The sequence below is a fragment of the Beta vulgaris genome, chromosome 6 (assembly GCF_026745355.1).
Source record: "Beta vulgaris subsp. vulgaris cultivar EL10 chromosome 6, EL10.2, whole genome shotgun sequence".
Taxonomy (NCBI): Eukaryota; Viridiplantae; Streptophyta; class Magnoliopsida; order Caryophyllales; family Amaranthaceae; genus Beta; species Beta vulgaris.
In genome coordinates this window covers 9,153,144-9,175,840 of record NC_079207.1, presented here as the reverse complement: position 1 = coordinate 9,175,840, position 22,697 = coordinate 9,153,144, and the positions used below count along the sequence as shown (strand labels likewise).

The window sequence follows — 22,697 nt, the reverse complement described above, 5'->3', positions numbered from 1 at the left end:
GTATTAGCATTGGACTCTCAAAAGAGGACTTCAGGAATCATGAGCAATCAATGACAGTAAGGAACATCGTCCCTTGTTTATTATGAAGTATTATTGTAGTACTTGAAAGTCAAAAGTTGAGATTAAACAAAGAGGTTTATGTTATCTTTATAAACGGATGTGCATTAATAGCTACCTTGACAGCTGACCTGATGTAAAATGAATATGAAGACCAAGGAAGAAACAAGAGGGGAAGAGGTGGAGAATAAGGATGATCTGCTAAGTTCATACAAGATAGGGAAGGTCGTGGAACTATGCCTGTCTCACCGAGTGGTTATGGCTGCTATGACGCGCTGTCGGGCATTAAACGGCATCCCTAATGAAGCCATGGTTGAGTATTACTCTCAGCGAGCTACTCACGGTGGTCTTCTCATAACTGAAGGCACTTTCATTTCTGACACTGCTCATGGGTAACCTTGTTTCTTCACTTTTTTCTTGAGCAAATGTTTCTTTTCTTCCCTCTTTTTTCTTGACAACAAGATCACATACATAGCCTGTTTAGTAGTTCGTTATGAATGGTGGTAATGGGAATGATTTTGTATGTAAATTTGTCAAAAAATCATTGTTCATTCCCATAGTAATGCTAATTCATCCTAATATATCTATTTTTCGTCTTAAATTTTCATTCACATCCAACACCACCTTGTAGGTGGTAATAAATGATAGTGAAAATTGCTTCCCCTTTGAGAAAAAACAGCTTAGGGGTGAAATTGCTTCTCCATAGAGAAAAAAGCACAAACTTGGGGTTTAAATTTTGCCTCCCTATGGAGATTTTAAGGGTCCTTCCTTTGTAACATCAAACTTAAAACTCATTCCCATTACTATCATTTATTATCGACTACCAAACAGACGTACAACGGTAGAGTAGCCCAAATCCCATAGGGTCAAGTAGAAAGGGCTTTCATTTGACAAGGTTTTTTTTTTGACGGGCACATTTGACAAGGTTAATAATAGGTAGTCCGATACCTAAAACAAAAAACATGTATAGTTTAGCATTCACATGCACTCACTTTTGTATCTCTCTATCCTTTTTTCTTGCTCTTCTATTGTCTCTCTCGTCCACTATTGACCCACGACCCATCTGATCGAGATTGCATTTGCCATTATAAGGTGATCCCACTTTTCGCCTATTGACCTTCATTAGCTTGCGCAATTATGAAGTTTATTGACAAAGCTCGGTATGTAGTACATTTTATCTGCTCAAAACCTATCCATTGTCTTCCAAAATATGAACAAGGTCTCACATAAAATACTCCAACCAAACAACCTCGCCATTTTTTTTATGGATGTACCAGTTTGGGAAAGTTTTTGTTCATTGGAAGACAATAAATGGATAATCAACTATTCCTGTAGGTATCCTCACTGTCCAGGGATTTACCAGGAGGAACAAGTGGAAGCGTGGAAGAAAATTACTGATGCTGTTCATGCAAAAGGAGCTTACATTTTCTGCCAATTGTGGCATGTAGGGCGAGCCTCGCACTCTGGTGACATTTAGTACTCTTCATATAATTTGTTTTTCATCAGTTAACACTTAGAATACTATTTCTCTAAAAGTTCAACTAATAGTTCTTCTAACCCTTGATCTTTAGAGGAACCAAACATCTGTACTATGGGTGCAATAAAAGTAAGGAAATCTTCAAGTTAATAAGATCAGATTACCTTATATTGTCTTTGTTTGTTGTGGTGCAGCATACCAACCTGGAGGCGCAGCACCGATATCCTCGACAAGCAAGCCTATATCAAGTAGGTGGAAAGTAATATTGCCAGACGGATCACAATCTGATTATTCAACTCCCCAAGCTTTACCTTCTTCTGAGATCCCAGAGATCATTGATCAATATCGTCAGGCAGCCATTAATTCCATTCAAGCAGGTTTCGATGGGGTTGAGCTTCACGCAGCCTATGGTTTCCTAATTGACCAATTCTTGAAAGATGGAGTCAATGATAGGACAGACCAGTATGGTGGGTCCCTTGAGAACCGATGCAGATTTTTGATGCAGATTCTCGATGCTGTAGTAGAAGCAATTGGGATTGAGAGAATTGGAGTGAAGATATCACCAACAATGTACACCCAAGATGCTCATGATTCTGACCCACTTGCCCTGGGCTTGGCAGTGGTGAAGAGACTTAACAAACAGCAAGAAGAAATAGGATTTAAACTTCCTTACCTCCAGATTCAAGCAGGAACACTTTCCCATGGGATTAGTGAAAGCGAAGCTCAGGTGCTGAGAGAACTGAGGAGAGCATACCATGGAACCTTCATGATTAGTGGAGGATTCAATAAAGCGCTGGGGATGAAAGCCATTGCTGAACAGGACGCTGATCTGATTGCTTATGCCCGGTTTTTCCTCTCAAACCCTGATCTAGTCAGGCGGTTTGAGATCGATGCACCATTGAATGCATTTGATGCTGCTACATTCTACACCCATGATCCTGTGGTAGGTTACACTGATTACACCTTTATAGATGGAAAACAGTGAACCCTGATAGAATGACAATCAGCTCGTAAACAAGGATGATAAGAAGATGCTGGACTGGTGCAGAATGAGAATGACTGGTATATTTCTTACAAGTGAATCAAAGATGAAAAGAAGATACAAATGAAACTTCTTTTTTCATTCATTTTTGAATTACAATCTTCCTGAATAAACACAAACCGCTCTTTAAAATGATTTGCGCTTCACAATCTACTCCTGTATGGCATGTAACATACACTTTTTTGTGCCAATAATAATAGACTACTAAATCGTTTCCCACAATGTAAGCTCATGTAATCTTCCCAAAATCGGGTGAATGAACTGTAGAAAATCCATCACCCAGTTGAGCTTATAAATAAAGCAAATGCACAAAAAAAGCAGCGAAGAACCAACTGTTCAGATCATACACCTAAACATTTTGCCCAGCAACAAACACTAGCCACTCTACTGGGCAATCTGTAACTAGCTTGAGAAGAAGCATCTGAAGCCAAATCTTCAGAAGTTGACCACCTATATATCCCTCGTTCTTGTTTGCTGCCAGGAACAGTGTTGTCTAGCACAAATGCTATCAAGAAGCTCACCACCATGTTCATGGACAAGAGACCATTCATTGCAAAATCAAGCTGGTATGAATAAGAGAGAGACGAAATCAGCTCCATAAGTATGGTGGCAGAAATGACAAGAAATATATATGAACAATAGTTCATAGAGAAAACATAAATTTCTTCACGTTCCTCAGATGCATATGTCCAAAATCCTAAAGCCTAGCTTCAATACACAGTAAACCACATGAGTGCACGATACAGCATGAATTCAAGACAAAATAAGGTGTTTTAAGTGGTTCTCCAACCAAGTTCAAGAATCACAAGGCTCATACAATGAAACAACTACTTTGCAGATTCCTCAATTTGCAATAGCACAAAGAATCTAATGCCAGAGACAAAATCTTCTAGGTATATTTGGTTATTAGCAAGATGATACATCCTCAGCTGAATGTTCATGGCTTGCCAAGTTTCCTCCTATCAATATAAAAAACTACTCACTTGATGATTGCCAGTATGAATTGGCCCATTCGATGCTGCTGCATATGGAATCAAATAACTCGGTAGAATCAGGTTGATCTCAGGCTCAAATTGCTGAAAGTATGCAGGGATGGACAACCCAAAAAACAAAGAAGCACCAACTATTCCCATGTTCCGGAAACTAGACGCTTGAGTATACTGCATATTTAAGAGACCGAGAGCTACAGTGAGGGCCCAAATGAAGCACAACGCAGAAGCAGCAAGTGCTTGGGGAATGGAAGCAAGAATACCGCCCACTTTTCCTAAAGTCATAAAACATGTATACACAATAAGAGACGATCAGTGGCATAACCTCAATATACTATGTTGACTTAAGCTTAAAATAACAAGGAAAATAGGGTACAAAAAACTGGAGAAGTCTGACTAATTAAACTGGTCGCAGAAAGATGTAGTTACCTATAAAAGATAACAAGATAATAAGGACAGAGCCAAGCTGTACACCCCTTCGATTTGCAACCTCAGTTATGCTGATTGTATGCATATTCTCGGTTAGTGTTGCTGATCCAGTTCCAGTACCCCATAGTCCAGCCAATAAACTGCAAAAACCTTCCATCCCAATTCCTCTAGCCACAATTCCAGGGGTTGGAGGCTTTGAGTTGACTCTTAATGATGTGTTATAATATGTTGCAACCTGCACAAGTTATATATACATAGATATAACTTCAGGGATTGACTTGTAAGTCCATCATGCTCAGAATAGCGAAAAAATATTTCATTTCACGGTTCCGGTGGAAAAAAGTGACTTCATGGCAATCCAGCAAGAGAACTGCTCTATTGATTATTAACTATAGCAATTTCTAGTCAAAGACAAAGGTCAAAGTCCACTGGCTTACTGTAATAGTAAACCACTAGAGCCTCCATGCGAAAGCAATTTCTAATAAGTTCTATATTTGAAAACAACAAAAATGACAACCAAAATACATTATCAACAGTATCCAAAGTTCTCTTTCTACACAAAAAATATTTTACTGGCAACTTTCCATCCAAAAGATATGAAACCCACCGAATCTACTGATGAAACAAGCGAGACAATGATCATGATGATAGAAGTCCTGGAGCGGAAGATAGGAATGCCCCACTGTAGTGGGTATGGAACACGGACCCATGGAGAAGTACTCCATGCATCTGAAACATCTGTCCGGCAATGCTTCATGGTATATGCATGCTTTACACACGCATCAATCAAGATATTTGAACTTGGAATGTTGGGGCTGCAACCCTTGAAGTTGTAGGCTCCACCAACAGTCAGAAAGAAAGCATATGCCCATACAATCACAATACTGAGTGGCACCTGCAAATTTTACAAAGGTCGACAAAATAAATACAACCTGCTAAATTTCCATAGTCCTTTCCACCCCCATTTCCACTTATATATATGGTTCAAGCACTAAATCAAAAACCTCCAAGGAGCTCGCTTTGTTACTTTATAAATATATGTATCAGAACAGAAATAGCATTGATGTCGTCACCCAACAAATAAACTGGTCCATGTGAACCAAGTACAAGTGACAACAAAGGTATATTGAGAATTGACACGGAGCATTCATGAGGAAGCTCCCAATATACAAGAAAATCCAACTCCCTCATGCTTAACAAAATCATCAGAGAGCTCAGCAATATTCCCAGTGTGAACAGCAGGGCATATGCAGTACTAAGAGCATCACTATATGACTTTTAGGAGAATGGAATTGTTCAGAAGGATGTCAGTGACATGCAGTTGCAAAGATAAAAAGAAAGAAGACAAGCACTAAACCTCAATAATGGGGTAGCATTATGAGATGCACAAGTGTAAAGACTACAAAGTACAGAATTTTGAAGGGCGATATTGACAGACTGTGCCTCCTATGCTGCTTCATAAGAATATAACCGATCGATCATCCAGAAAATTCAAACAAACGAGATAGAAAACTGGTATACATACCGCATATATTTGGAATACTCGATGTCCTGAAATAGATACTCCTCGAATGTACTGAAAAGCAAGGGAAACAAGATAAAAGGATCAAAAGTCAAAATAATTGTCAAATGTTGAGCCACATAGCTATATCTACACTCATGGTTATCTCAGATTACCAAAGAAACAAATTTTGGATGCGGAATAAAGTTCAATTCAGAGACACAAAGGCAGTTCCTAGCTATAAGATAGCTCACCAGAGTGAAAATTAAAACCAATAGTATCTGGGGCATGCTTATTTCAACGCAGCTACCAGCTTGAGGAAACCCATAGCTGAAGAAAGCTAATCCTACAGCAGCTATAGTTGGTGCAACTACAACTGGATTTATCAGCCTGCAATAGAAAGATAAAATAAAAAATGTAAATTTTAAACATCTCAATCACAGAATAGAAACTCGTTATAAGAAAAATACGGTAGCCTATGAAACTTTCTAAACCTCATTTTTCCAATTGAACCTTGCAATATACCTTAATAATAAAGACATGAGGCCGCTGAATCCCATTATGCTCTGGAAAAGTGATCCAATTATTATAGCCCCTTGCAGTTCTCTCATTATGTACCTGAATTTCTGTACTTCATTAAATAGTACAAAAAGAGGAGGGAAAAAATCGTCATTGGAATAATAATAATATATGAAGACCAACAGCATTGTATAACAAATTTCTTATCTCATGGAAACCAGGAAGTAGACTTGGTCACATACTGAAAGAGGCACAAAGAGAAAGACTTATTAGCAATATTACATGCAAGCAATTGGGTGTTGCACTCATTGCACTGTTGCTACTGGCCTAGAAAAAAAATCCTCAAAATTACATGAGCATTGCGCCTTCAACAATCATAATCATGAACATGTTTAGTCGTCCAGAAGGTGCTTATTAAATCACATTTTAACCAACAGATGTGTACTCTGGAGTCTAGAATCTAATATACAGCTTATCTATTGGACAAAGCATATGAATTAAAACAGGCAAATAACACCTACATGTTGTGTAAGGTTGCGAAACTCCTGGGAGTTCATAATAACTAGTGCTGGTGCCAAATATACAAATGAGCTTCCTTGTACCAGTGGAAGACGAGTCCCAAAGAATGAATGCAGCAGCGTTGCGATGCCAGACACAAGCAGCATTGTGGACATCACACTTGCCGTATCTTTCTGCATTATGAAAAAACAAATTAATTTCAGACATGGAGTTCATCAATGCATTTCCCTTCGCTTTTGGAAATGAAGAGATACAAATTCTAGCGAGACAAAGCAAGATACTTACATCAGTTCCACCCATCGCTGGTACCATTATAAGAGGAATCAAAACAAGTGAACCAGCAAGTGACAGATAATGCTGCATGCCATAATAGATAACTGGGACTGCCACGCAAAACCAAAAATGCATCATGGTCTACACACACTAATCTGACAAGACGAAAACTAAAATATCAAAGAGATATATAATGCATCTTGCTGGCTAAACTCAATTGGACAGGTGCTTTACGCTTAATCTCCAAATGATAAACCCAATGGAGCAGCATCGTTAAGGCCATTTCATGTAACTATGGATTCAAGGCCACTTTGAAATATATTATACACGGAATAGGTTGTAGTATATATAGTCTTAGGACATCTAGTCCTCCAAATACAGATGAACTTTTGAAGAAGTCAATGCTAGATGGTACTCCAATAGCCAAAAAAATTAAACCGCAAAGAAAAAGGAGCCTAAAAGGAGATTGTTCCCCAGATTTGCCTTCTCTCTTCCACAGGCAATATTCCTCATCAGTTAAAATCTAATACATGTAACCATACTCAAAATTGGCCCTAAAATAGAATGCCAACTAATTACAGGACGAATCAAAATTCTTCGCGGTATGACCTTTTCAAATTACAAAATACTTCATCTGTTTTTTCTATTGCACCATTTTGATTTTTATACTATTCACATACTCTCGACCATCTTTTGTAATATATAGTCAAGTGGATCTTATTAATTTCGTCTCAATATATACTTTAAATACAAATTATTAGAATAGGCGGTTTAATTTTAACATAAACTTAGGCAAATATAAGCCTACATTCTCTTAACAAGCCCATTCCATCCCACTCTAACCCAACACTATCCCTAAGTTCTCATACTAACCTAGTCATCCCTTCTCTTCTCCTTCCTTTGTTTCCCTTTTATTTTCGAACTACAGCGCACAATTTCAAAACATAACTTGGCAGTCTTACCGAACGGATTAAACCAGCCACCAAATGAATCTAGTCACTTAATGGGTTAAAGAATGAGATCACTAAGTATATTAAACTGGTCAATAAATAGATTAAACTGATCGCTAAATAGATTAAACTAGTCACTAAATAGATTAAACTAGTCACTATAGAAAGATGGCCTATTCTATTGTTAATATTAAGCTTGAGTCACGCCTAATTTTGAATTGAACGTAGGTGATCTCTTACAAGACGAACGGTACTTTAAAATACTAACTTTTTATAATTTTTACTAATAGATAATAGACATTAATGGTCAAAGGTGAAACCACATGATGCAATAGGGAAAAAAAGCATATGGTGGCATGGTGCAATAATTTCAAAGAGTTTCAAGTTTCAACTAGGTTTCAAAAACTGCAATAAGTATTTAGAGACAATATACTTATACACTTGCTCATCACTCATGAAATTCTAATAACTATAAACAAACATAAGAAAATACTCACCAAAACCCGGATTATCCAAAACCCCAGATTTAACATTGAAAATCTTAGGATGCCTTCCAAAAATTGGGTCTTCTGGATTATTAGGTGACCTGTCATAAAAACCCACTCCATTTTCTCCATCAAACTCCTCTTTTTCAGTCTGAGAAAATCCATTCCCATTCCCATTCCCACCTCCATTGTTAACATTATTCTCATCTACTCCAACTCTTCTTTCTTCATTTATAGAGCCCAAATCATTATTACCATTCCCATTCCCATTAAATCCCCTTCTTTCTTCATTCCCAGCATCTTTGTCCACTCTACTGTTTTCTCTCTCCTCCTCAATGGTGTTTCTGTTTCCCTTTCCCAAATCAAACACATTTCTACCTCTTTCATTTCTAAAATTCCCAGAAGTTGAAGTTGAAGTTGAAGCAGCTGTTTCACCAGAGAAAATAGACACAAAACCAGTTCTTTTAGCCCAAGATCTCAAATCTCTTGGATCATGATCTCTCTTTGGAACAAATGTTTCAATGTGGTCGTTGTTTGGAGGGTTCGAACCCGTGCCCTTTTGCTTCTTGAACTTAGCAGCTAGGGTTTTTGAGCTCGACCCAGGTGCCATTACTGGATTTTCTCAAGTGGGTATTGCTTATTTTCAAGCTTCACTTCAAGATTTCAAATGGGGTGCTTCCAACAGTCAGCTATAATACTAATTCAGTGTACAAAAGTACAGAGATGATGTTGATGGAAGAGTATAAGGCACTTAAAGTTAAAGAAAGGTGTCAATTCTTATTAGAAAGTGGAAGCATGTGATTATGAAGTGTTTGGTGACATAGTGAAGAGTATAATTACAAAATTACACTACTTTTTTCGTCTAATTTTTTTTTTCCTATAAGTAAAACCACTACTTCAAGTAGCAGTTAATATTAATTGACCACGACTTCAAGTCGCGGTTTACTGGTCCTTGAACCCTTTGGCGCTGAGTGATATAAACCGCTATTTTAAGTAAGGGTTCATTAATGAAAACCGCTACTCCAAGTAGCAGTTTACTGAAATCCCTAACTCCGGAGTTTGATATGTGCTTGCAACATTTTGCCCAAGTTTAACCGCTACTTGAGATAGCGGTTTATGTGTATAAACCGCTACTTAAAGTAGCGGTTTATTTAAAAATAAACCGCTGCTGTGAGTAGCAGTTTATGTGGGCAAAAACAAACAAAAAAAAACAGTTTTTCGCGTGACGTCCTACGTGGACAGTACGCATGGATTTTTTTTTTTTGGCATATTTCTGGAATTAAAACCCACCTTTGCAATATTCAAGGAAAAAATTCAAATTTTTTATGTTTATACTAAATATGTCAATTTTCAAACCAAATATATTTTGGCTTAGTGGTTAAGATTAAAGTGTTGTGAACGATAAGTCATATGTTCGAATCCCCCTCCTCTTCTTTGCATTGTGTTTGTGGCTCATATGGATATCATATGAAATACACCTAATATTAATTTATACTTATATGTTCATTTGAAACTTTCCTTTTTAGTATATTTTGCTGAGTTGCACCCCTTAGGTATATTATACACCCGGTAAACTCGAATGTGTAATAAAATTTGTACTAGCAAAATGAGGATGTTATATCATGTGAACATAAAACAAAGAAAAGTGTCCAACACAATCAAAAGGGAGAGGAAATTGAGCAAGTGAATAAAAGAAGTGGGGTTGCATCAATTACAATTTCATACTAACTTTTCAGCTAACATATAAAATGAATAATTTGATTCCATAGCACAATTAATAGTGATTACCATCTTACAAATAAATCCAAAAACTGATGTCAAGATGTGTAGGAGTGCAAGTTTTAGTTCCAAACCATGTGCTCTAAACTTCAAATTTGACATTAGATTTGGGAATATCCTAAACTTCTCTGCTTTCAGTGCATTCAGCCTGCTGATATATTATACTATTAATTTGAAGATAAGCTGTTTTGGGCCCCTCTTCAGATGAGAATTTCTCTACCAAATCTAAGGCTTGATTAGCTCAAGGATTTGTTCCCTTGCCTCCGCCAAAAGTCTCCTGCATCTGGAATCTATATCTTTCCTCTATTCTGAAAACGCTTTTCTCAATAAGGGTCTATTCTCTTCGACATAAAACAGCTGAACTAAATTGAACCGAACTGAATTGAATTGAACTGAAATGAATAGTGATATGTGAGAGTAAAAGTATTGTCAAGAGCTGAACTGAACTGAACTGAAAATAAGTTGGGGAGAACCGACCCTAAGTTCATATAAAAGATAGAAGTGTGTATATATTTTAGAACGGGAAAAGTATATTCCTCCAAAAATTCAAATTTTTATTTGAAAAAAAATCGTAAAGATTAAACATATACCATGTTTTGTTCTTCTGGAGATTCCTTTTGCAACTACCTTTATGATAATACGTGTCATACTCATACTTAGGGTGTGTTATTTTCACGTGAAAAATTTAAACTTATTTGAATAGATTTTTTTTTTTTGTAAGGTGAAGAGAACACGCCATCATTCACCCTTCACTAACAAGTAACAACACAAAAATTTCATAAGAATTAGAAGGATTTGGGTAATGTCCTTGGATATAACTGTAAAGATCAAATAGTAGGTACTTCTGCAATGTCCGATGTGGTCTTCCGCACTTCCTCTGGTGGACTATTTGACTTGCTCAAAATGGCGTGCTCTTTTGAGTTCAAAGTTTCTCATTTCCTCCCAAAATGTGGATTTGGTTCAAAACATTAATCCATGAAAAGTCCCAAGCAAAAGTTGCAGATATACATCTTGATCTCCCTCCATCTACCGCTCGCAGCCTCACATAAAAGGCAATTGCAGAGGCAACTCTAGAGGTTCCATCTCATCGAAGCCGACAATTTGCAGACTTCATGGCAAACATTGGTCATTCTAGACCCAATCTTGACCTAATAGGTGGTGGTGCAATATTCCAGAATTCACAGGATGACAAATAAAGATGGTCGACACATATATCTATCATCCCAACATGCAATCATCAACACAAAGAAAAAAAAAAAAAACAAACTACCTTGATTTAGCATCATAAGCATAATGTTAATTTACAGCTTTAACGCGACATTAGACAATATACATTGAGAGGTTGTTTCACCAGAGAATCAAGACATGTCTTATGAGTTGTGACTAAAAAAAATATTCAGTTCAGCAGAGCACCACAAGTTGCCATTGTGCAAGAGGAGAAGATCAGTGAATATGATCTAACCAAAGTCAAATTTGAAGAAACTGCAATGTTATAACAAAGATTCAAGCCAAAAAAACGTTGATAATTGTACGGTCCATGAACTTCCAGAAAAAAAGAAACAAAGCATATTACACACTTACAATGTTACATGGTATACTCCAACAATCGCACTTATGAACTTGGATTGGACTCTTAAGTCAACACTTTGTGTCCAAGACAATGCACATAACAAAACATCAATGAGCCGCATTGTTGAGATTATTAGGTATCTACTCATGAAAATTTTAGTATTACTGAAACAAGTGTAAAGAATAGTTATCCCGTAGCTAAGGGGGATAGTGAATGTGATCTAAACCAAGTCAAATTTGAAGAAGATGCCATGTCAGTAATGTCTGATGATTCTACAATCAATGTAGTAATCCAGAAGAAGATGAATGCAGGTTACAAGAAGATAACAGTTTGCTCAGTACACAAGCCAGGTCATATACATGTATCATATATGGGAGTAATCTAAAAAAGACGGCCAATACAGTGAATCTGAAGATAACACAACTAACATTAATGAATTTTCTGAGAGCAGTGTTGAGATTCAAGAGCATTAACTCATGAAGAAAAGTTTGGATTGCAAAAAATAAAGAAATAAATTTTAATGTGCAATGTTGAGATTTAGATAAGTTTGGATAAAGAAAATATCACAAAGCAGTCCAAACACAATCCATAAACATCAATTTGCATATTATTAGCTAAACACATTCCATAAACAAGCAAGGTGTTCCAAATATCTAACTATGATGTTCATAACGGGGATTATGAGAGCCCATGGGGAAGATGCGGCGTTTTGGGGGGAAGGGGAGCTAGAAAAATATGAGGACATTTTGGGTAGCTTAGCATATCTTCTACTAGAATGCTATGTTCCAACTTCCAAGAGAAGTTGTGCACAATTTTTCTGTATAACATACTTTCTATTGAATACTTGATTATGAATGTTGCATACTTCTATTTAACTACAACTGCTGTATATTGAAACCAAACATCACCATTTCAGTATAGCCAACCGATAATGGCGGTACTTTGGTTTCCATATACAATATTTGTGATTTCATATACACCAATAACCATTATGAGTTATGACTCACTATACAACTTAAATTGTTTAATATACCATCAAAAAAGTGTCATCATGATCAAAAAAACGTTCCTACCCATTATGCATTAGGAATTTCCACTGTGCTAATAGATGGTAAAAGCTATAGAATGTAAACATCAGAGTATTGCACAAGTATTACATATGAACTCAAATCGAAATCAACCTCCTTGTTAACCTGATCACTTGATGTTGCTTAACTTAACTTATACTTCCTCACTTTTGTCTACTTGCAACGTTTCCCATTTTAAGACTTTCAACCTTACAATTTTTTGCAATATAGGCTTGCTTTGTCTCTCCTGACACATAAATGTTACAAGTATAAAAAAAAAAAACGGATGAAGTATTTTCTCAAAGAGAAAAGAATAGTTAATGCGAACTTTTTAAGATCCTGTTCAACTTATTTTAATTTATTTCAAATCTTATAAAATAAGATAAATAAGATGTTCTGTTCAACTTATCTTCACTCATTTCCGAAGATCAGATTAGACAAAATAAGTCGAATCTAACAGACCTAAAGCCTAAGTATACTAGTAGAAGTGTAGCAGTAGAACAACAATAACTACAATAGTACAATCAAATGAAACCTCCCAATCTCTCGAAAAAATTCTAATTGAGAAATCATATTATATGAAAGAGTAATTAAAAATAAATTAGATTAGAGAAAACCATAATTATTTTTAAAACAACAAAACAGTAATTTTAGAAAAAAAAAAAAAAAAAAACAGATTATATACAAAAAAGATGAAAAGAGTAGGAGCTTTAAAACTTAATCAATGGCGTACAGCAGAAAGGAGGCGAGCGAGGAGGTCTTGTTGCTCATGAAATCGGCGACGAAGGTAAGATTCAAGGATTTCCATGACAGAAACGCAGCGTTTCATTTCAAAAAGCTGGCGGCTAAGCTCGGCTTCACGAGCCCTGGCTTGTTGGAGTCTTAGCTCAGTTTCAGCAAGCCGATCTCTTAAATTGTCAACAAGAGCAGCCGATCTTGCGGCGGCGGCGGCGGCTGCAGCTTGTCTTCTAGTAGCCGATGGTGGTGGTGTGTGATTGTTGCCTTCTCTTCGCCATTCTTCTTGGTGGTTATAGCACATCTTCTTCAAATGGGGATTTGGATTTGGACGAACAGAAAGTCAGAAAGCGGACAAGTTGAGGAATTTGTCTTTTATTAGTTGCAAGTTGTTATAAGTTCCAAGGTTTTCATGGCCAATCAATTAAATTGGGATAAAAATCAATGACGTACTTCCTCCTCCGTTTCCTTAAGATCTTCCCTCTTTCCGTTTAGGTGCGCTTTCAAGAGATCTTCACTCTTTTACTTTATTCCATATTTGGAATTTTTTTCTCCCATTTTACCCTCCCAGGTCTCATGTCCCTATCATATGTTTCACCATTATATTATTAATTCAATTTACTCTCTTTATCTCTCCTACTTTAACCCCTTTTTATTTGTTTATTTATCTTAACCCCTTTCTCTTTCCCACTTTACCCACCCCATACCCCACACAAATGGATTCTCCTTGGTATTTGTAGAAACGGTAATAAGGAAGATCTTTAGGAAGCAGAGGGAATATTAGCTTAATGATTATAATTGACGTGATGTGAATGATAGGTCACAAGTATGAATTTTCCTCTCCTCTATTTTCGTGATTTAATGTAAAGTATAATCCAGTTCAACATTAATGATTATATTTTAATGATTTATTAGGACCGAGCAAGTTACCAATTAGTAGATATAATTTTTTTTCAAAAAAATTATATCTACTAATTGGTAACTTGCTCGGTCCTAATAAATCATTAAAATATAATCATTAATGTTGAACTGGATTATACTTTACATTAAATTTTCTATTAGTAATGGGTAAATTAGTCACTAACCCAACCAAGTTTTATTCTTTTTAATGTCCTTTTTATGGCGTCTAACTAGTGGTTAACCCCCTAAGCTAATACCCCAACTCCAATCCTAACCATCCAACCATCACCCCTTCCCCACCCCACCCATGCAGCCCAACCCATTACCCCACCACCCCGACAGCATGAATAGATTCCATTTTCAAACCAAATGAAGTCGATTCTCGGGAGAACAAGTCGATAACACCGGAGACATTATGTCGGGAGGGAAATCGAGAGTAGGTCAGTCTTCCATTAGGGGATCTTGGAGAAAGAGATGTGGACATGAATCTGACTATGATGCTTTATGTCACTTTTCTACTGTTTTCGGGGATAATCTTGACAAATTTGGACAGTGTGTTGCCCTCTTAGGCGCGCAACACTAAGTAATCCAAAGCCAAGCCAAGACGGTTTTAAAGAAGAGCTTCTCGAATCACAATTTAAATTGCAAACCCCCTTTCCCCCCAGCACGCAGCCTCTCCCCCCCCCCCCCCCACTTTGAATCGTGCAACCCCTCCCACCACCCAGCCCGCAGCCCCCTCCCCCTACCTCTCGAATAACGCAGCCCAACACCCCTCCCACACCTCCGAATCCCTCAGCCTAACACCCCTCCCCCACCCCTTGAATTTCGTCGCACACCACACGCAAACCCAACCCCAGCCTGCATCCCCTTTCGAAAAGATAAGAGCATGGCGTTCGAGCAAGCAACACCCCACATGAGAACAGGGACATGTTGCGTCTTGGTTTCAGCGACGGAGGGACACGGTATAGGGAGCGTCTGGGTTTGGGCGGCATAGGGACACGGTGCGCAATTGCAGGGGAGGAGAGGGGGTTGAGCGACTGGCGGAGAAGATGATGGTAGGGGGAAGGGTGGTGGTGGAGCAGTGGGGGAGGGGTGGTGGTTGGGTGGTTAGGGTTAGAGTATTAGATTATGGGGTTAGAATTTGGATTTAGCTTAGGTTTAGGTTAGTCAATTAGGGTCAGGAGGAGATTAGGGGTTAATGACTAACGGACTTTAACGCTCTTAGTCATTAAAGGTGGGTAGATGCATTTTTTTGAGAAGGGGAGGGTATATGGTGAATTGAAAACTTGTAAGGGTATATGGTGCAAAAAAATAATTTGTGAAGGATACAGGATGAAAAAACGATCAAACTAATCTTGAATATATAAAAAATCTTAAACATGAAACAGGTCAAATAAAAATGTTACGAACGGAGTTGACCAAACCTAATCTCACCCCGCTTCGTCAATACTCTCTTTATTTTCTTTTATCATTCTCATTTTCCTGTGTGCGTTTTTCAATACAACTCTTTAAACTTGAATATCTTTCATTATATATTAGAAAAAATTATAACGATTGAATATCAATAATGTACTAATTAAGACGAATTAAATAAAACTCTATATAAGTATATATTTTTTTATAAATTGAAAAAATTCGAGAAAATTTTCTCTAAAAATAAATAGTATCAAGATTAAGCGAAAAAAATAATTTTTTTTTAAAAAATAAAGGGAGTACTTTTCTTAACACAAACTCTGATGTCCATAATTAGGACCATAACAACTAAATCAAAACCACAGAGCGTCAGAGCGCGGGGTTTAAGCTCCTTGAGTCCTTGGAATAAGATTTTAGCAATTAGCAACAAGGGTTCTCCAAGCTTCAAGAAGAAAGAAAAAACCTCCGACAACAATGGCGGAAACATACGACTTCGAAGGCCTAAACGATCCTTTCTCATCTAAACGCTCAAATCTAGCAGACGACACAGTATTCTACTCCATCTACTCCGACTTTTCTCTCTCCTCCTCTTCATCCGCCATTTCCGACCATCTCCAAGCTCTACACCTCGAAATCCTCAACAATATCTCTCCTTTAACTTCCGACTACATATGGCAACACGAACCTTTCTCCCTCTCTCTCTCCTCCTCAAACCACATCCCTCACCTCCACGGCAAGGTAAAATACGGCGACAATCTCGACGATGAGTGGTTCGTCGTCTTCCTCCTTTTCCATCTTTCTCTCTCATTTCCTTCTATCTCTATCCGTGTTTGGGACTCTGATGGTGAATTTCTTCTCATTGAAGCCGCTTTTCACCTCCCTCGTTGGCTTAATCCTGAGAATTCTACGAATCGAATTTTTATTCGGAAAAATGAGGTTCATATTGTTCCTAAGAAACAGTTTTCGTCTACTCCTCCTTTGAAAGATGCACTCATGTTGTTAATTAATCGTCCTGAGGTTACTAGGGGTTCGGATTCGATTCAATCGATGATTAAGGGTCGGATTTCGGAGTATCCAGAGAGAGCTAGGCGGAATGTGCATGCTGTTAGGGTTAGGGTTCCGGTTTCCGTCGCTCAGGTGCTCAACTTAACCTACTAACTTTATATGCACACTATGCGTGCGAAAACATCATCAATGTTAAATTAATTGCATAACTAGACCTCCTTCCTATGATAACACACTTTGAAAATAACCCTATTCACCTACTATATTTGACCATTCATTTCTTTAGTTTTAGATAAAATTAACCGTTACTAAATGATATGTTATTGAATTCGTGTCAGTTTATTTTCTTTTATAATTTTTACTAATACGCAATTAAAGTTATTAATGGTCAAATATTGCATCGACAAGCGTGAAAATCAAGGTGTAATGTCTATTTTGTTATGGAAGAAGTATCAAGTAATAATTTGTTTGGTAAATTATTTACAAAGTTTTGTTAAATAATTTGTTTACGATTTATTTGATAATTCATTGGTTTTACCTGTTATCTTATTGTATTGTATTGTGTTTGTATTTTACTTTTCAGTTTTTCATTCGACTTTAGTTCCGTTTAGTTTAGTTCAATCGATTTTCTGCTCACAGGTTCTGTTCAGATTGGTTTAGACAATTCGAGTCCAAAGATAAGGGGGCCTTACTCCCTCTGTTGTACATAAGTGAAACATTGGGATGCATCTGACACAAAAATTAGAGATGGTAGAAAGTTCCCATGTGACCAAAAAGAGACCACAAAAGAAAACGGAGTAATGTTTCGTTTATTTGCTAACTAAATACAGGAAGTGTTTCATACATATGGTATACCCTAACCAAATTATTTCCTAATTGAGCATTGTTGATGAGTGACAAAGCTGTAACGACAAATGAATTATTGTGTATTGAGAACTGAATAATTGAGGTTTTCCACCTGACAATAAATATACATTAAAATGAACTTCAAATTGAATTATATTGGTAAGTGAAATGTCGGCAACTAAAAATGAAGCATTGTTTGTTGTTAATTGCAGACGGATCTTTAGTTAAATATCTTTGATGAATGTAATGTGTTATATACTCATTTGTGAAATCTAAAATATTGTTTAGAACTACTTTCTAGAGTCAATAATGAACTTTTTACTTACATTGTAAAGTGAAAATAGACTTAGGTATTAGAAGAAAGTTCTTTTTGTACCAAAATTCAGTTGGAATTTTTGTTTTTGACATTCTAAAACCTGTGACTTTTTATTTTCTTTCCTATTTCCCCATAACCAAAGAGAGGGTAATGTGGTTTGTCCACAGGTTACCCAAGCTTAGTTCTACTCTTTATGAAGTTAAAATACTGGTAAAAGACACTTATATTGGGGTGCTTGATACTGTAAACTAAAATATTAATTGTTGATTACATTCATCCATTAAAAAAAAAGCTCATGACATACCTGTATTTGGGGAGCACTATACAATATGGTCTTGCTGTGTAGGTTTTGCATTTCCTGGGTCTCATATTGTTATTACTTTCTATTGAAGGTATTGAGGCATGAGCCCTGTCTAATTTCCTTGGCGGTTGTGGGGTTCTATGATCGCGATATTGATACCATGAAAGATGCAGCAAATATGGAGAAGTTTTTACCTAAGGGGCGTGAGGAGGAGCTGGTGTTGGTATCAGTGAAGATGTCCAGGGCTATGTATGCTCAACTGTTGCAACAGAAGTTTCAGGCACCTAAGTGTTATCCAATGCCACCCATACCACCAAGGACTGATCAGACTACATACATGGAGGCTGAGCTGGGGATGAAGATCGCTTGCGGGTTTGAGATGATGTACCAGCATAGGAAGAGGGAGGGAGAGGAAGGGAAGGGGAGTACTTGGGAGGCGTTTAAGGAGAGTTTGGAGAGGAGTGGGTATTTCCAGGGACTGCTTCCAGGATCCAAAGAGTACAAGAGGTTGATGGAGAAGGCAGAGGAGTATTACAGGAAGAGTACTTTGCATTGCAGGGCCAGGTATAATACTTTTTCCTAAAGCCTGAATAAACTTAGTCCTCTTTTCACTTCTCATCGCCTGATTCTGCCTTTTTGCTTCAACAATGTTTGTTGAATATGTATGCGTTGTTGGTGCACGTTTAGAGGATTAACCTTTAACTTCATATGCTGTGCCGGAATATCATATATTGTTAGCCTAGTGACTAGTCTGAGGGAGGTAATGATTCCTGGAAAGCAGTTATAGTACATTTTAGTGTGTTGATGTGACAAGGAATTCATGTTTTTTGTTTTCTGTTTTCATGAAATAGTGTTCTCTCCTCCTGGGATCCCATTGCACCTCTGGCTGTTGAACACAAATTTGTTGTTTCATTCATAAGTTTTATTTATCAGGTTGATGAATTAAATATCCTTGTGAAAAGTGCATTAGATTCTGTCACTAGAAAAAGGATGCAGGCGTGGCTGCTCTGATCCTGTATATGGAAGTTGGAGCATGATACTTGATTGTGTTTGATAGAGGATGATTAACCAAAATGTCTCATTTTTGCTGTTGTCTTTATGCTGAGATTTCAGCTATCTGTTCCCATTTCTTCTAGTATATGTTCAACATTAGCTGTCTATATATATATACTGTTACATCTTTGCCCTTATCTAATTGTTTCACCTACTTAATTCTCACCTCCCATTTGTTAAACAAGCGGTCCCCACTCCCTCTCTCTGTCACTTATTAAAAAGCAGAGGAAGTATATATTAAAGACACATATGGTTTGTTAGTGCCAAATCTGCCAATAATTGTGCTATTGACTCCATGTCAACTACATGATTTGGTACTTTTGTCTTGGTTGATTTTCATGCTCAACCTTTAGCTCTTGAACTGACTGATGACTAATAAGCTTGCATTTTGTATCTTATGCCATGACTTTGCTTTCCTGACTTTTCACTTATCAACGTCTTATAAATGGAGCAGTGAAATGTTAAGTACCCCAGTGAGACGCATAGATGAGATTCTTGCTTCACCACATTCTTTGGATGATTTCGAGAGTCAGGAAGTGCCTCTATCTGATGATGATTCTTGGCTTTATGGTGGGGAGGAAGAGTTGCAATCTGTTCTTGAGGAGAGACAAAAGGAGATGGAAATTTATGAGCAACGGCAGAAAAGGAAACAAAAAGGAAAGGATAAGATTAATGATGATGATTCATCCAACCTAAATAAGAATGATTTTGATTTGGGAGATATAGCAAAATCCATGAAATCATTTGTTCAAAAAGTATCAAGTTACCAAGGAGCGGAGGTACCTGAAGACAGGTCTGCATACTTCTTAATGTGCTTTTTATTATTGCCTTAACAAAATGTTCTTGGTAGATGTCTTCTTTTCAAAGAATTTAAACATCATTTGTCGTACTTGTTTTTTTTTGTTTTGTAAATTGCAGCTAAATTGATGCATGTGCATTTTGAATAATCCTGCTGATGAGTATTTTGGCAACTTATGGACTTAATTTTCCATCTGAGAGTGTAGAGTGCTTTGTAATTGCTACTCCACCTCATGTTTACTTGTTTTGCTCTAATGCTAGTTGGTGGCTTGTGCTGTAATAGTGTGTCATCAAACCCCCCCTAGATGACTCTTGATGCTTTAGCGGTGAGCCATCCAAGGGGATTGGTTGAATGTTACTTCATCGTCTCCTATGTGATTGCTGCCAGGCTCGATTTTAATGGATATGTGTCCTATGTGATGCTACCTCCATAATTTTTAAAAGTTATTTTTTTAGAAAATAACTTTTATTTTTTTAAAACTATCGTAGGCTATTCGCTTGTTCCAAGAAGTATATCCCATTTCTTCACTCTATATCACTCTTGGAGTCTTGCCTTTGGATTTCACAAAATTGATACTAGTAATGAACATGACTTCAGTTTTTAGGTTTTAATTTTTTTTTATCGAACGCATGGTTTAGATGACGTCAATGTGTTACTCAACTCCTCATTTTATCTTAAGTACCCAGATAGGATTCTCAAAATCTCAACACTCCAGCTTGGCTATGGGGTATGGACACTTGACACTTTATTTCCGACCAGAAAGGTGGACATCTTTCCGGATAGTACCCAAGTTCGACATTTGGAAATGTACTGTGTCGGGCACAATCCTAACTCTATAAGGTTCAAACTTTTCTTAAATATGAGACAAACTTTTGGGAAATACCTGTAATCAGTGTCCTTTTACATGTAACAAACTAGCTCTACAAAAATTTAAAGTTATCTTGACTAATGTCATGGAAGGGATTGATCAAGTTTTCATGGTTCATGGGGTTGCTTCGTGTGTTTGGAGAAGGTATTGGTCTTGCAGTGCTTGTTTATGCTTTTTAGCTGCTTATTAGACTGTTATATATGCTTTCGGTGTTGAATGTTTGATAATTAACATAACCAAAAGTCATGCGTAGCATAAAGTTCACTGGAAAATTATTTTAAAACCATATATGAGATTTTGTGCTTGAATTTTGATTTATGTGGTTCTTTTCTGTCTTAGGGATTTGACAGACGTGGATTTTGACGTGGATCGTTTTATGAAAGAGCTTGAATCAGTAACAAGGCCTGGTGGTGAAGATGATGGTAGCGATGTTGATGCAGAGGAAGGATCTTCATCTGACATGGATTTTGGTATGTCTATTGTGAATCATTGGGTTTAGACATTACTTAGTTGATTTTTAATCCTTTCAAAAATGGCAGCAACATGCCTTTTTTGTTATTTCTTTTTATTAAAGAATAGAATCAAACGAATGTCGGATTCCCGAAATCCAGTCAAAATAATCTACTGCCTTAATAAAATTTGACCCCCCCTGGAATCTGAATTTTCTTTTATGAGAATAGCCATTTTTTTATATTAATCTTCGACTTATGGGCATACGTCCATCTGTTTGGTTTGACTGTGATCAAAATTGTGTAGATGAGTCTGAGGGCGAGAGTGATATGGAAGAACCTGAGCTTAGTGACGATAAGCAGGAAAAGTTTATGAATACTTATACAGAGGTTCTTAATGAAGAACTGAGAAGCACTACTCTTAGGAAAAGCTTTGTGCGGGCGAAAGATCAATCTTTGAATAAAGACGAGGTTAATTCTTGACCTTTCTTTTGGTGATCATAGTAGTATATCATTTCCAGCTTTTCTTTCAATTTTTTTGGTTATTGCAACTTTTTTGGAGGATTATTGAATACAATCTGCAATTTATCATAAGGTTCCCATTGTTGATTTGGCCCTCGGTTTTGGTGTACAGGGCATAAATGCCGAAGAGAAAGACATGGACGAGGACTTCACCCCAGTGGATGTAGATGTGAACCTCGTGAAGAGCCTGCTCGATTCCTTTTCTTCTCAGCAAGGTCTTCCAGGTCCTGCTTCCAATCTGCTTGGCCTTATGGGGAAACAACTCCCACAAGATGATGTTGGCAAAGGCAAAGGCAAAGACAGAGACAAATGAAAGTTTCGATATGTTGCTTCTCTCGAGTCTCGTGTTTTACTCGAGTTTAGCTAATGAATGTTTTTTTTGAGAGGGCTAATGAATGTTGTTTGTACAGTAATTATCTTATGTTGAAAATTTTGGTGATGTAAAATTATATAACAGAACCCTTTCCCATTTTTTTAGGGTTCCTTTTTACAACCTACCCAAGTTAGTAAGGCTTCCTTGTTTGAATACGAGGATCATCTGGTATGTAATGGTTTAATATACTTCCAAGTCTTAAATAGAGATAGAGTGAGATTTTTGGGGCGTCCCCTCTTTTGCGCCAACAAGAAAGTGAGTATTCTTGTTTTGTCAGTCATATGCTATTTAATTTCATTGTGTTGGTACACTAGTGTTCAATTTTGTGTACTTAGATTATGTCGACTGTACGTTCGTTAGTTTTTTTTTTTCCCCCAAGAGGTACAAAAATAAAATAGAGACCCTTCTCTCGAAAATTATAATAAGCCTTCAATTATAAGGACATAATTTATTTTGATAA

The 22,697-nt window shown here is 37.1% G+C and overlaps 4 protein-coding genes across 7 annotated transcripts; 2 read left to right on the top strand and 2 right to left on the bottom strand.

Annotated features, from left to right (window-relative positions):
- The first annotated feature begins 37 nt into the window (after nucleotides 1-37).
- Nucleotides 38-2,803, top strand: LOC104895517 (12-oxophytodienoate reductase 3). The gene is made up of 4 exons (XM_019250155.3): nucleotides 38-56; nucleotides 184-449; nucleotides 1,393-1,523; nucleotides 1,729-2,803. The coding sequence occupies exons 2-4, from the start codon at nucleotides 199-201 to the stop codon at nucleotides 2,517-2,519; spliced, it is 1,173 nt and encodes a 390-aa protein (XP_019105700.1). The 5' UTR covers nucleotides 38-56; nucleotides 184-198; the 3' UTR covers nucleotides 2,520-2,803.
- On the bottom strand, nucleotides 2,635-9,082 carry LOC104895518 (nucleobase-ascorbate transporter 11). 2 transcript variants are annotated; one of them, XM_010682055.4, is made up of 10 exons: nucleotides 8,254-9,082; nucleotides 6,819-6,916; nucleotides 6,536-6,706; nucleotides 6,021-6,121; nucleotides 5,750-5,885; nucleotides 5,520-5,570; nucleotides 4,602-4,889; nucleotides 3,995-4,229; nucleotides 3,560-3,840; nucleotides 2,635-3,139 (listed from the first exon to the last, which is right to left on the bottom strand). In XM_010682055.4, exons 1-10 carry the CDS (start codon nucleotides 8,849-8,851, stop codon nucleotides 2,918-2,920), a joined length of 2,181 nt encoding a protein of 726 aa, XP_010680357.1. In that variant the 5' UTR covers nucleotides 8,852-9,082; the 3' UTR covers nucleotides 2,635-2,917. The 2 variants fall into 2 exon arrangements, with proteins under 2 accessions (XP_010680357.1, XP_010680358.1); XM_010682056.4 differs by lacking the exon at nucleotides 4,602-4,889.
- Nucleotides 9,083-10,499: 1,417 nt separating this feature from the next.
- LOC104895515 (protein SKIP34) lies at nucleotides 10,500-13,817 on the bottom strand. 3 transcript variants are annotated; one of them, XM_048645995.2, is made up of 2 exons: nucleotides 13,391-13,817; nucleotides 10,500-11,235 (listed from the first exon to the last, which is right to left on the bottom strand). In XM_048645995.2, exons 1-2 carry the CDS (start codon nucleotides 13,694-13,696, stop codon nucleotides 11,152-11,154), a joined length of 390 nt encoding a protein of 129 aa, XP_048501952.1. In that variant the 5' UTR covers nucleotides 13,697-13,817; the 3' UTR covers nucleotides 10,500-11,151. The 3 variants fall into 3 exon arrangements, 2 of the variants coding, with proteins under 2 accessions (XP_048501952.1, XP_048501953.1); XR_007275045.2 differs by lacking the exons at nucleotides 10,500-11,235; nucleotides 13,391-13,817 and adding exons at nucleotides 11,273-11,502; nucleotides 11,602-13,378; XM_048645996.2 differs by lacking the exon at nucleotides 10,500-11,235 and adding an exon at nucleotides 11,273-11,502 and having other exon boundaries at nucleotides 13,391-13,813.
- A 2,230-nt stretch (nucleotides 13,818-16,047) lies between these two features.
- Nucleotides 16,048-22,333, top strand: LOC104895514 (protein ecdysoneless homolog). Its single transcript, XM_010682050.4, has 6 exons — nucleotides 16,048-16,842; nucleotides 18,265-18,737; nucleotides 19,681-20,019; nucleotides 21,233-21,363; nucleotides 21,650-21,813; nucleotides 21,977-22,333. Exons 1-6 carry the CDS (start codon nucleotides 16,180-16,182, stop codon nucleotides 22,175-22,177), a joined length of 1,971 nt encoding a protein of 656 aa, XP_010680352.1. The 5' UTR covers nucleotides 16,048-16,179; the 3' UTR covers nucleotides 22,178-22,333.
- Nucleotides 22,334-22,697: the final 364 nt, after the last annotated feature.